Raw genomic sequence first — 13,841 nt, forward strand, 5'->3', positions numbered from 1 at the left:
CGTAAATAAACTCTGTTGACTCTACTGGTTAATTCCCCCAGGTGTAGGTGGGGTTAACCCGTTAAGTGTTTATCCAGGGAATGACGGAAAAAGTGAAACAACCAAGCAACTTCTCACCATGCAGGTGAAAGGTTAAAATTGACACTGATTATTCCAGTGAGGAAAACAAACAGGGGAGAATAGACACAGGTAATAAAAACTTTGTCACTCAATGACCGTGTCCCAAATGACACCCTATTCCCTATATAGTGCACTACTTTTTACCCTATGGGCCATGATCAAAAGTAGTGCACTATATAGGGAATAGGGTGCCATTTGGAACAAAGAAATGTCATATGTGAGAGTTGACGAAGCCACACTGTAAGTATTTTTTCAGTTTCCATTTATTTTCATAATCTGTAGACTACTACAGGTATTATTTGAATATGTCCCTGTAATTCTTAATCAAATGTAAAAAAACAACAACAAAAAAAGACGAAGCAAACAAATTCACCTTATAGACTTTGTGGAATGTCACCTTGGCTTTAAATAAGGCCATTAACAGAGCCCAGTAAGATCAGTGAGAACATGTTTTCCTTCCCAGTCAGAACCAGTGGTAGTGACTTAGGGTTCCATTTGGTGTGACATCATTATAAATGCTCTTATTATTTTGAGTTAATCTGACCTAAGCATGACTAAACAGTTGTTGTCTATGAGTACAGTACCTTACAAATATATACATATAAGTAAACACATATAAAAAAAAAAGATATGTTCTTGAATTTGAGATGCGTTCACTTCTGATGAGAAGACTTTTAGACATTGATTGAGACTTTTATATTCCAGGTTGTTATTTCATTATATTTTAGGGGTGCAACAGTTAATTGAGACCCCTTTCTGAAAACCCTTGTAGTTTAGTTCCAGTTCTTGAAGAACTGCTTGAAGACGATCGTCTCCCTCCCCTGTGGTAGTATCTCCACCTGTAAGACCATGCAGAGATTTGACTACCTGGTCATGACTGTTTATCTAGTGCATCATATACACATAAACAACCCTACTATATACACACAAAGCATTTATGACACTGGGTTCATGACCTGGTGGTTACATAACACACTGCGCAGTGCATTGTTACAATGGAGGAAGACTTACATGTAATTCGATTTGACTTACTGGACTTAAATGTGCAAATTCTACTGTTTTCAGGTATAATAAAATCATGACGCTATCACTTGCTGATGTTATGCTGCTGGGTAGACTTAATGGCTGGACAATGAGGAAATAATGTCTGGGTTTTTGTCGTTTGTGAGATCATGCTTGACTCACCTGCGTTTTCATCCTGGGGTAGTTCATCTGTTGGATGAAGTCATCTGCCATTTTCAAGGCCTCCCTCTTCTCCTCTGCATTGGCTCCCATACCTGTCAATCATAACAAGTGGGATAATGTCTCACCATGTCTCACCTCAGTCTAACCCATAGAGGTCTCAGTAAGGTCTCGCCATGATAATGTCAATTCACTTTATTTAATACAAACCCTGATTAAATTCGTTTTGAATTAGACATTGGATATCTAGTTGGATATCACAAAAATTATTAGAGGAATACATTTCATGGAGCAGAAATATGTTAGTCGAGGTTCACATGTTTTCCTCACCTTTCCAGACAAAGATCTTTCCATTGGCCCCGTTGTCTAGAATAAAGCAGTCGTCACGCACCAGAAGGTCCTTGGCAAATGGGCTTTTTTCAGAGACATTGGTCAGCTTCATCTTACCTGTCGCATCGGACACCTGTGGAGGATAACAACACCGGCCATGACTTTTAGTTCATTTGTGAACTAGTTCACCTTGTTTGCTCTTGGAAAAAAAGAGCCCCAAAGTATAGCTAGCTGTGCTGTGCAGTCTACATTCCAAAATACCTCAAATGGGGTGAGCTATCCATTTACAATAGTACTGTTGTAATGCAATAGAACATTTCTTGAGATACACCACTGTTTATTAATAGAATTGTAATGTCCAGCTACCTTGTAAAGGGAGGCGGAGTTGGAGATGTCTGCTTGACTGTCCTCTTCTGGAGTGCTCTCTGCCAGCTCTAGCATTGGTCCCAGCACCTGTCAATCACATGGCAGAGTGGAACATGGATTGTGGTGAGGTTTATGAAACATTTATTTTAAGTTAGATCCTCAACATCATGTCAGCAACCTCAGTCTACAAAACAAAGTGTTTGTGAGTGGACTAGTCAGTGAAAGAATGGAACAAATTGTAACTTGTCTGACTAACTATCGACCCATTACCTTCCTATACCTCAATATCAAAGTCTATAAATATGCTTAGACATTACAGGATTGACAAGTCTCTAGGTCTGTGACTTTGTTTTCATTTGCTTTGGGAGAAAAGGACTATGTCGGCCATTTTACCTTGAGCATCTCCGGCGACTCCTCTCCCTCACTGATGTCAACGATGCGTGCTTTACCGTGCCGCTCAGTGTCGCGGATCAGGCTAGCGATCTCACGCGACTTCTGCTTCTCAAACATGTTGGCCTGCGAGCCGATCCATGAAAATATGGTCTAAAGACATAAACAGACATGTGGATCTGAAGTGGAAAAGATATGATTTGATAGTAGGCCTACTTTATTGATCACTAAATGAGCGGATATTTGACATTTGGATTTGGCAAGGCAACAATGTAATGTTCTCCCCATCCTTACTCTCATCTCTCCCCCTCCCCCTCCCTGTCACCTCTCCCCCTCTTCCCTGCCCCTTCTCTCCCCTTTTACCTCTCTCCCTCTCTCTCCCTCTACCTCTCTCTCACCTCTCCTAGGTCCAGGATGAAGCAGTCTCCCTTGTTGAAGCTCTGCCAGCTCAGCTCCACCTCCTTGGCACGGATGTTGCGCTTCCCTTTGATCTGGTACAGCCTGTGGACTGGCCCTGACCCACCTTGGGGCCGCCTGAAACCTGACTCCACACCACCCTCCTACACGTGTGTGTGTGCGTGTGAGTGTGTGCGCGTATGTATGTGTGTGTTTTTGAGAGAGAGTGAGTGACAGAGGAAAATAAAGAAGGAAAGAGAAAGGTAACAATCTGAAAATGATGTTTATGTTCGCTTTTTCTTATCTGTATCTAACAGGAAGTCTCTGGGTTTTACTAGCTATCGCTTCAACGGGAGAGATATGGAATGATATGGCAAGAAATCAGCAGCATATGATGAAATTATGCAAAGTGATGCTTTTTGCATTTACTGGCAATATAGGACTAAAGCCTAACACGTTAGGATACACATGCATTACTCATAGTGGGCCCAAATCTAATGTGGGAAACACATGGATTACAAAGTTCCAGATGCAGTAAATCACACATTGATGTCCATGGGAATCACAAAAGTTTGCACATAAAATCCCATACGAGTGCATTTATCAAGTTAAGATTGGGCCTTGAGTTGTCAGTAAACATGAACTAGGAGTATCCTCCCTCCTCCTGCCCACCTTGTAGCTGACCCCCCTGTGGAAGAGATTCATGAACTCTGGGGCCTCGTAGCCCTGGACCTGGCGATGCTGGATGGGGTCACCACCCAGGAAGTTGTCCAGCTGGGTAGCCAGCATGGCACATGCCACCTGCTCGTCACGAGATGACTTCTCACCTGGGGGGAAGAGAGAGGGGGTTTGTGAAGGGAAAGAGTAAAAAAAAAAGAGAATGGTCAGGAGGTAAAGGGAGCGAGAGAGAGGTGGGGTGAAATGGGGGGGGGGGGGGGTTGCATAGACTAAACGAGTGAGTGAGCGTCAGGTAAATAAAGACAAAATAGGGGTCAGGGTCATGCAAGAGGTGGAGGGAGGGGTCATGTAAGAGATGGAGGGAGGGGTCATGTAAGAGGTGGAGGGAGGGGTCGTGTAAGAGGTGGAGGGAGGGGTCATGTAAGAGGTGGAGGGAGGGGTCACGGACGAGGGGAGGAGGTGCTTTTTGAGAGGAGCCATCTTCCATGCAATGACAATCGGCTTAGTGTCACCTAAGCACCGGATACATGCTGGAAACAACAGCCACATTTGAGTACTGTAACAGCCCTACTGCATTTTTAATGAGCACACACACACAGAACCAAGCCCTTCCCAGCCCTTTTCCCTGGGGAGCTCTTCTCCTCTTTTATTCCCCCCATCCCTCTTCTCTCATCATCCTTCCATCCGTCAGTCTTAGTCTCCGTCCTCACATAATCAGTCGTTGGGTCAGCGTCGTGGCGTGTGTGTCATCACTATTAGCATAAGGGTTATTAGCTTGTCAACCGCAGGGAGGTTAATTAGGTGTGTACACAATGGGTTGGCTAGTAGTTTGGATATACAGAGCAGTACTGGATACAAGCTTACGAGACCCCATTCATGGAAGATAATAGAGGGCTCTTATGCCAAGACTGAGGCATCCTTTTCCATCCATGCCCTGAGATGACCGCAACTCACCCATTCCATAACAGTTAGTTGAGTAGCACACTCAAATTCTCCTACACCTGTTTCTATTGAAGCTCTGGCAAATATCAGTATGGATCAAAACATGGTCTTGTACTTCAATAAAGGGTAAGTGTTGGAGTGTTTTATTACATACTTCTGCAGGTTTTCATGTCCAGTACCTTATTAGTGGGGCCTCATGAGTTTCTCATGAACATGTGACTTGACCAGGAAAATCTCCAGGACCTCTCGGAGTAGGAGTGTTGATCTAGTATCAGTTTAGCCTTTTAGATCATAATGGATAAGACAGGGGAACCTGATCTTAGATCAGCACTCCTACTCTGACACGCTATGTGAATACAGGCCCTGGTCAGTAAAAACTCTGGACCCTACTTATTTGACGTTTACTGTAACACGCATCCATTTTCCATAACCTCACCTATCCACATGTGCAGGTCTGCCCCCTGGTCCCCCCTGTGCTCCAGCACCAGGTAGGAGTCTCCGTTGAAGAAGGCCCCCACCTCGGCCGGATCCAGCAGCACCGCCTTCATCTTCTCCACCCGCCACACCTTCAGCCCTGGCTCCCGTGTCTCTGGTCCAAACTGGCCCGGCGCTGCTTGGCAGGGGAACATTCTGCATTGGGAAGAAGGGGAGGAGAGAGTGGGTCAGTGGATGCAATGGTGGCAGAGGATGGATGGATGGTAGGATGTAGGATTATGGGGGGGAGGGCGGCTGCCTGGAAAGGGAGCATTCTGCACTGGGAAGAGGGAGCGGTTCAGGGGAGTTGAGGGTGGAGGATAAATTAATGGTAGAGTTGGGGAGGGGAGAGTTGGAAGAGAAAGGGTTTAAGTGGAGTCTGTTGTATTTTCTGGGGTGTGGGAAGGGGTATATTTATTTGCTATGAAATGAAACAAATAGAGATGGGGAGTTGTTTCAGCTGGAGGTGGCAGAAGCAGTCAACTAAGGGAAATCGCTTTCACTTGGCAAGAACACCGATTTCCATATTGGAAAGCAGACAGAGAATAGAGCGCAGCAGTGGAGGATAGGTGACAACTCATATAGCCATAGCATGATAACAATCACTATTTCTGCCGGAAGACAGAAAACAGAGAGACAGGTGGAAATGAGTAGAAGAGAACATGCAAAATGAGGGGTCAAGTTGCTTGATGAAGAACATAGGGGTAGATGGGTTACATCATTGTTGTGTAATACGACAACATTGCAGGCAAACCGACCCATACAACACTAGTGGTTGTACAAAAGAGGGTGTGCCTACAGGACAAGTTGTATCACATCTCAAATGCTGAACTAAATATCTCTCCCTCTCTCTTGCTCTGTCTCACTTTCTCTTCTCTGTCTCTCTCTACCCACAGTTGCCAAAGCTATAACATACACAGCTTTATCGATTCATAGTACCTCTGCCAATGTCATTTCCCTGTAGCAATCCGATTCAGTAAGTGATAGAGTCATATTCCAGGGTAAATGAATGTTGGATGTTATACAGACTACAGTCGTGGTCAAAAGTTTTGAGAATGACACAAGTATTGGTCTGCACAAAGTTCGCTGCTTCAGTGTTATGACATATTTTTGTCAGATGTTACTATGGTATACTGAAGTATAATTACAAGCATTCCATAAGTGTCAAAGGCTTTTATTGACAATTACATTAAGTTTATGGAAAGAGTCAATATTTGCAGTGTTGACCCTTCTTTTTCAAGACCTCCGCAATCCGCCCTGGCATGCTGTCAATTCACTTCTGGGCCACATCCTGACAGATGGCAGCCCATTCTTGCATAATCAATGCTTGGAGTTTGTCAGAATTTGTGGGTTTTTGTTTGTCCACCCGCCTCTTGAGGATCGACCACAAGTTCTCAATGGGATTAAGGTCTGGGGAGTTTCCTGGACATGGACCCAAAATGTCGATGTTTTGTTCGCCGAGCCACTTAGTTATCACTTTTGCCTTATGGCAAGGTGCTCCATCATGCTGGAAAAGGCATTGGTCATCACCAAACTGTTCTTGGATGGTTGGGAGAAGTTTCTCTCGGAGGATGTGTTGGTACCATTCTTTATTCATGGCTGTGTTCTTAGGCAAAATTGTGAGTGAGCCCACTCCCTTGGCTGAGAAGCAACCCCTCACATGAATGGTCTCAGGATGCTTTACTGTTGGCATGACACAGGACTGATGGTAGCGCTCACCTTGTCTTCTCCGGACAAGGTGTTTTCCGGATGCCCCAAACAATCGGAAAGGGGATTCATCAGAGAAAACGACTTTACCCCAGTTCTCAGCAGTCCAATCCCTGTACCTTTTGCAGAATATCAGTCTGTCCCTGATGTTTTTCCTGGAGAGAAGTGGCTTCCTCGCTGCCCTTCTTGACACCAGGCCATCCTCCAAAAGTCTTCGCCTCACTGTGCGTGCAGATGCACTCACATCTGCCTGCTGCCATTCCTGAGCAAGCTCTGCAATGGTGGTGCCCCGATCCCGCAGCTGAATCAACTTTAAGAGACGGTCCTGGCGCTTGCTGGACTTTCTTGGGCGCCCTGACGCCTTCTTCACAACAATTGAACCTCTCTCCTTGAAGTTCTTGATGATCCGATAAATGGTTGATTTAGGTGCAATCTTACTAGCAGCAATATCCTTGCCTGTGAAGCCCTTTTTGTGCAAAGCAATGATGACAGCATGTGTTTCCTTGCAGGTAACCATGGTTAACAGAGGAATAACAATGATTTCAATCACCACCCTCCTTTTAAAGCTTCCAGTCTGTTATTCTAACTGAATCAGCATGACAGAGTGATCTCCAGCCTTGTCCTCGTCAACACTCTCACCTGTGTTAACGAGAGAATCACTGACATGATGGCAGCTGGTCCTTTTGTGGCAGGGCTGAAATGCAGTGGACATGTTTTTTTGGGATTAAGTTCATTTTCTTGGCAAAGAGGGACTTTGCAATTAATTGCAATTCATCTGATCACTCTTCATGACATTCTGGAGTATATGCAAATTGCCATCATCAAAACTGAGGCAGCAGACTTTGTGAAAATTAGTATTTGTGTCATTCTCAAAACGTTTGACCACGACTGTACACTCAAGTCACCTGTCCTTAGACAGTTGTTCTGACTACACTAAACGTGGCCAGTGTCCTTTGGCAGACATTTGTTTGTGTGTAAAATGGAAGGCAGGTGGAATATCATGGGAGACCGGTAGTGTTGATGTTTATTGATTAGAACCTATTCACCCTGAAACAGAGCACTATGTTGATTGTTTTGTATGGTCTGTCCTCATTCAATGGGATGTCCTGTCATTTGTCTTAAATGGGCTGCTTCACTGTCAATCCAGCAACATTACACCTAAAACCAATAAATAAAATGGGTACATTGAGGGAAAAAAGTATTTGATCCCCTGCTGATTTTGTACGTTTGCCCACTGACAAAGAAATGATCAGTCTATAATTTTAATGGTAGGTTTATTTGAATAGTGAGAGACAGAATAACAACAAAAAAATCCAGAAAAACGCATGTCAAAAATGTTATAAATTGATTTGCATTTTAATGAGGGAAATAAGTATTTGACCCCCTCTCAATCAGAAAGATTTCTGGCTCCCAGGTGTCTTTTATACAGGTAACGAGCTGAGATTAGGAGCACACTCTTAAAGGGAGTGCTCCTAATTTCAGCTTGTTAACTGTATAAAAGACACCTGTCCACAGAAGCAATCAATCAATCAGATTCCAAACTCTCCACCATGGCCAAGACCAAAGAGCTCTCCAAGGATGTCAGGGATAAGATTGTAGACCTACACAAGGCTGGACTGGGCTACAAGACCATCGCCAAGCAGCTTTGTGAGAAGGTGACAACAGTTGGTGCGATTATTCGCAAATGGAAGAAACACAAAATAACTGTCAATCTCCCTCGGCCTGGGGCTCCATGCAAGATCTCACCTCGTGGAGTTGCAATGATCATGAGAACGGTGAGGAATCAGCCCAGAACTACACGGGAGGATCTTGTCAATGATCTCAAGGCAGCTGGGACCATAGCCACCAAGAAAACAATTGGTAACACACTACGCCGTGAAGGACTGAAATCCTGCAGCGCCCGCAAGTTCCCCCTGCTCAAGAAAGCACATATACAGGGCCGTCTGAAGTTTGCCAATGAACATCTGAATGATTCAGAGGAGAACTGGGTGAAAGTGTTGTGGTCAGATGAGACCAAAATCGAGCTCTTTGGCATCAACTCAACTCGCCGTGTTTGGAGGAGGAGGAATGATGCCTATGACCCCAAGAACACCATCCCCACCGTCAAACATGGAGGTGGAAACATTATGCTTTGGGGGTGTTTTTCTGCTAAGGGGACAGGACAACTTCACTGCATCAAAGGGACGATGGACAGGGCCATGTACTGTCAAATCTTGGGTGAGAACCTCCTTCCCTCAGCCAGGGCATTGAAAATGGGTCGTGGATGGGTATTCCAGCATGACAATGACCCAAAACACACGGCGACAAAGGAGTGGTTCATGAAGAAGCACATTAAGGTCCTGGAGTGGCCTAGCCAGTCTAACCAGCCTAACCAGCCTTAATCCCATAGAAAATCTGTGGAGGGAGCTGAAGGTTTGAGTTGCCAAACGTCAGCCTCGAAACCTCAATGACTTGGAGAAGATCTGCAAAGAGGAGTGGAACAAAATCCCTCCTGAGATGTGTGCAAACCTGGTGGCCAACTACAAGAAACGTCTGACCTCTGTGATTGCCAACAAGGGTTTTGCCACCAAGTACTAAGTCATGTTTTGCAGAGGGGTCAAATACTTATTTCCCTCATTAAAATGCAAATCAATTTATAACATTTTTGACATGCGTTTTTCTGGATTTTGTTGTTGTTATTCTGTCTCTCACTGTTCAAATAAACCTACCATTAAAATTATAGACTGATCATGTCTTTGTCAGTGGGCAAACGTACAAAATCAAATACTTTTTTCCCCTCACTGTATATGGGTAATAAGCAGGTTTGGTGGTGTATTATAGCTGTAGTATGTTACAGTAACACTACTCACCAAAGGGTTCACCCAACTCTCACAGAACATGTGTAGATGCACTATAATTACACTGTAGGCTACCTACCAGTAGGTAACCCTAACCCTACCAGCAGGTAACTACCATGTGAAGTGGGAGCCAGACTGTCAAAGACTTGTCATGGTTTCCACTCTGTATTTCTAATATTAGTATGAAGGAAAATGGCCTGGGTATTGGGTAACCTTGAAAGAAGCCAGTCCTAAATGGCAATGAAAACGTTTAGGAAAAATATGTCCCAAAGAAACGAAAAATGAAAAACACGTGTTCATAAAAAGCAAAAAAACAATGTTGATTTTACTAAAACTGTAAAAACTCTTGATATGGCAATGAGTTTACATTTCTCAGTTATACAGGCGCCACTGAAAAACCCAGTACTGATAACGTGTGATTGAATTGGGTTGGCACGATGATTGCCCATTGTAAAAGGTTACATGACGATGAGAGGTCATGGATAGAGTCAGTAGCTTCAAGCACTCACAAATGTCATGAGTCTGCAACCTTTTGAAGTAAAAGCTCCACCCATGAGACAAAGAATATGGCTGTTTGATCGGCATCTATGGAAACTGCCACTATGACTCACTCCCTCCCTCCACAACCACACAGAGCTCACCATGGTTAACAATCGACTGAGTGTTCTTACTGAGAGAGAAAAATAAAGAGTGGTGCAAACAAGCTAAGTACTTGCTGGTCGCTATCCTTGATTAGTCTTTAGATAAAATACATATACACTGATATGGCAACAGCAGTCTTTCGCTCTTTCATAACAGTGTTTGAGTGTTAGTGAGCTATAAAGCAGAAGAGATACACAACACAGGAAGCCTAAACCCAGCTAAAGAATCAGCTAAACCCTTTCCTGATGCTACTAGGGCTGAATCACTTAATACTGTTGAGACTTTGTGCCACAAACACAAAACAATACCTTCAGTACCAATACTAAAACATGTGAACCTGAATCAATCACTTTCTCTACATCACAGGTAATGATTTAGGTATAAGGAAGTGCAGGCAAGGAAGTTCATGCACGTCCCTGCTGAAAACAGCAGCATAGACCAGCATAGGCTGGTGCACTGCTGTGTTTTTGCTGGTGCCTTGGCTGTGTTTTTGCTGGTGACTAGCAAAACCATCATCAAAGTGCTTCATTATTTAAGACAGTACATTACATATATCATAAGGCCTTATTTTGAGGGCCTAGTTTTTCCCTAATACAGTGGCCACATCCAGCCTGCAAGTCACATTATGCTGGCTTGCAAAGTTATGTTTAATTCCTATTGGAATCCAGCCAGAGTGGGGATATCCAACAATTGTAACTTTTATTCACCCACAAGCTGCATTTTGAATGACTGCCAGGGTTAGAAAGTTAAATAAATGACATGACCTAAACCATCTAAACTGGCACAACCATTTCAGTAACGGGTGCAATACATGTGATTAGTTTAGAAACATTTATGTTATGTATCTTTGTGTAGCATACGATTAATTAAATAATCAATCAATGTACATGCAAAAACACAACAAACTAAAAAATATATTGAAATAGAGCATGCTGGGAAATGTAAAAATGATGGGCATGGTGTTGCCATACCAGCTTGACCATTCTGGACCAGCATGGACCAGCTTGAAATTTAGGCTGGTCTATGCTTTTTTCAGCAGGGATAGCAGGATCCCAGTGAGGAGGATAGAGGCTAAACTCTCATGCTATCTAGCAGCAAGGTTATTAGGCCCTTGTAAAAACAGAACTGCCATGTTAAATCCAGTTAGCAAAGCAGATACAAACTAATCCAGAGAATCAACAAAACAAAACAAGCTACTAAAAGTAACCTGTCAGAAAAAGAGTGATGGGTAAAAAGAGAGAGAGTACATATTTGAACACAAATGCTAGCCTAGGTAGGACACTTGCTGCCAAATGGCCACCACCAACCACCACTGCAGGCGGGCGGCGGTAGGCGTTTAGGTTACAATGCTTAGACAGCGTCGTAAAGAGGACGTAAAGATGAGAGGAAAAAGCCCCCGTCCACTTAACTGCATGATCCCCTCGGCCAGCTCCGGCACCGCACCTGACTCCAGCTCCATTCTGCCTGATGGCCGCTTGAGTGTGTGTGACTGTGTGTGTGAGTGGACTGAGGGGGCCTGGGTGAGGAGGAGTGCGTTGGTGCTCCTCACCTGGTTAGCTTATATGGGGAAGGTAACGTGAGCCTGGGGAGTGATCTGAGCGGCCGTGGCGAGGGCGCTCTGTGGGGGAAGAGTCGGGTTCCTGACAAACGCTAAACACCACGGTGATAATGGTGACTGCTGGGCCTGCCTACTGTGGCCCTCCTCCCCTCTCTCTCCCTCCACTGCCTCCCCCTACTGCTTCCTCCATCTCCCCTCTCAACTGCCTAGACACTTTCCATGGGCCAGGGGAGGAAGGAGGGAGGGAGAGACGAAGGGAGAGAGAAGGGATGTGTCCTAACACTGACAGGTCCTGAAACTGACAGATCCTGAAACTGACAGATCCTGAAACTGACAGATAGCTAACTCTGATGCGACAGGTAATTTGCACACTGCCCCTGACCATAAACAAATTATCACCCTCCTTTCCTCATCTTTTGTCTCTCATGAGCATTGATTGGAATGAACTGGACAAGACAGGACAATTGGTCTCCATTGCATCTCCCATTCAGTCTCTTCCAGCCACATCAGTGATCAAGGAAAGGAAACAAGGGTACAAGGAAAGAAGGCAATATAAGAGAACTGGGACGTAGCCCAAGAGACAGGGAAACTAGGCCTTTGGCCCTAAGCTGGGGGTCAGAGAAAGGATTCTGGGGTCAGTGAGCCAATCAGATCATTCATGCGCTTTTAATCAGAGGGAGAAATATGAGATGGGACAATATACAGGCAGACAGTGGGAGGGAGGGAGATATGAGAGCAATATGCCACTTGACTGTGTGTGTGTGTGTATGTGTGTGTGTGTGTGTGTGTGTGTGTGTGTGTGTGTGTGTGTGTGTGTGTGTGTGTGTGTGTGTGTGTGTGTGTGTGTGTAGGTGATAAAGGACTACGTGCAGAGCAGAGTCCATAAACAATCTCTAAACAGCGAGAGAGAGAAATAGGGAGGAGAATAAAGAGATCGCTACCAATTTTATGATTGATAGAGATATCGGGAGGGGAAGGAGAGTTAGAGGGAGGGATGGAAATAGGGAGGCAAGCGAAGTGTGACTCGTTTTATTGTTCCGTCTCAGATTCCTCAGCTAATTTGAGGAAAAAATGCAAGATGGAGAGATAAAAAAAGGAGTGCCTAGGAAAATATGTCCCTGCTAGGCATCCCAGTTTAGGAAAAATTGGGGAGAAAAGGAAGACACAGAAAAGAAGGGAAATGTGAAAAAAGTAGTTAAAAGTTATTTCGTAGAGCACTTACCTTGCAACTTTAGGTGAGGAGATTATGAATCAGGACACGTCGGTGCAGAAAGAGAGAGAGAGGAAATGCACTTGTGCAAAGAAAACACGTCCATATACACACACACTCTCACACACTCTTCCTGTCTCTGTCTCATGCAGTCATAGCCCAGCCCCCTGGTTTACAGAAAAAAAATGTAACTGCAGAAAAAGGAGAAAAAAAAGTAAAGAGAGAGAAACTAGGGAAACAGACAGACAGTGAGCGTAGGGCTAAACAAAGTATACATAAGTTGTGTGAGAGTGTGAGGGTGCGGCATGAGTGAGACAACATTTGCATAAAAGTTGTGAATGATTTTGTGGCATGAGTATGGTTGACCTGAGTAGTTTGTTTATCTTAATGATACACTATTCAACCATAGGAACCATAGGAATTAGACATCACTTTGCAAGCCAACATAATGTGACTGTTTTAGGGAAAACTAGGCCCTCAAAATAAGGCCTTATGATATATGTAAATAATGAAGCACTTTGATGATGGTTTTGCTGGTCACCATCAAAAACAAAGTGAAGGCACCAGCAAAAACACAGTGAAGGCACCAGCAAAAACACAGCAGGACACCAGCAAAATCACAGCAGGGAACCAGCAAAATCACAGCAGGGCAACCACATCATAGCAACATAACCAAACCAACCAGTATTACTCATCTATGGTCTCTCCCATAGACACACCTTGTGTGGGGATCACTCACCTGGCTGACTGCCCAACCAGACCATTGTATAATGACATGGCCTTCCACACAGTGACATCAGCCTGGAAATGATTAGTTCTCTACAGGGCGCTAATTATGACCCTTGGGGATTCCCTACGTATAGAGTTGGCTCGACCAATGTAAATATTTCTTGAAACTCATGTTTCTACTTCTTATTTGGGGAACTGATTGTCAGGAGTAGTGTCCAGCAAACCCCATCATTTGAATCTTCTTCCCCAAAGTATGTTTTCTTGTAGTCAGTCTGGACAA

General features: G+C 44.2%; 1 protein-coding gene across 1 annotated transcript; it reads right to left on the reverse strand.

Moving 5' to 3' along the window:
- Positions 1–365: 365 nt before the first annotated feature.
- LOC121554295 (macrophage-capping protein) lies at positions 366–12,981 on the reverse strand. The gene is made up of 9 exons (XM_041867792.2): positions 12,845–12,981; positions 4,841–5,034; positions 3,457–3,611; positions 2,787–2,948; positions 2,392–2,541; positions 1,999–2,085; positions 1,633–1,765; positions 1,306–1,397; positions 366–959 (listed from the first exon to the last, which is right to left on the reverse strand). The coding sequence occupies exons 2-9, from the start codon at positions 5,031–5,033 to the stop codon at positions 894–896; spliced, it is 1,038 nt and encodes a 345-aa protein (XP_041723726.1). The 5' UTR covers position 5,034; positions 12,845–12,981; the 3' UTR covers positions 366–893.
- Between the last annotated feature and the right edge of the window lie 860 nt (positions 12,982–13,841).

This window comes from Coregonus clupeaformis, chromosome 39 (assembly GCF_020615455.1).
Source record: "Coregonus clupeaformis isolate EN_2021a chromosome 39, ASM2061545v1, whole genome shotgun sequence".
Classification (NCBI taxonomy): domain Eukaryota; kingdom Metazoa; phylum Chordata; class Actinopteri; order Salmoniformes; family Salmonidae; genus Coregonus; species Coregonus clupeaformis.

Excerpts from the sequence above, each read along its gene's own strand:
- LOC121554295 (XM_041867792.2), bottom strand. The coding sequence starts at position 5,033 with ATGTTCCCCTGCCAAGCAGCGCCGGGCCAGTTTGGACCAGAGACACGG. Across the intron at positions 3,612-4,840 it reads AGACCTGCACATGTGGATAG|GTGAGAAGTCATCTCGTGAC; the intron begins GTGAGGTTATGG and ends TCTTCCCCCCAG. Across the intron at positions 960-1,305 it reads ACCCCAGGATGAAAACGCAG|GTGGAGATACTACCACAGGG; the intron begins GTGAGTCAAGCA and ends ATGGTCTTACAG.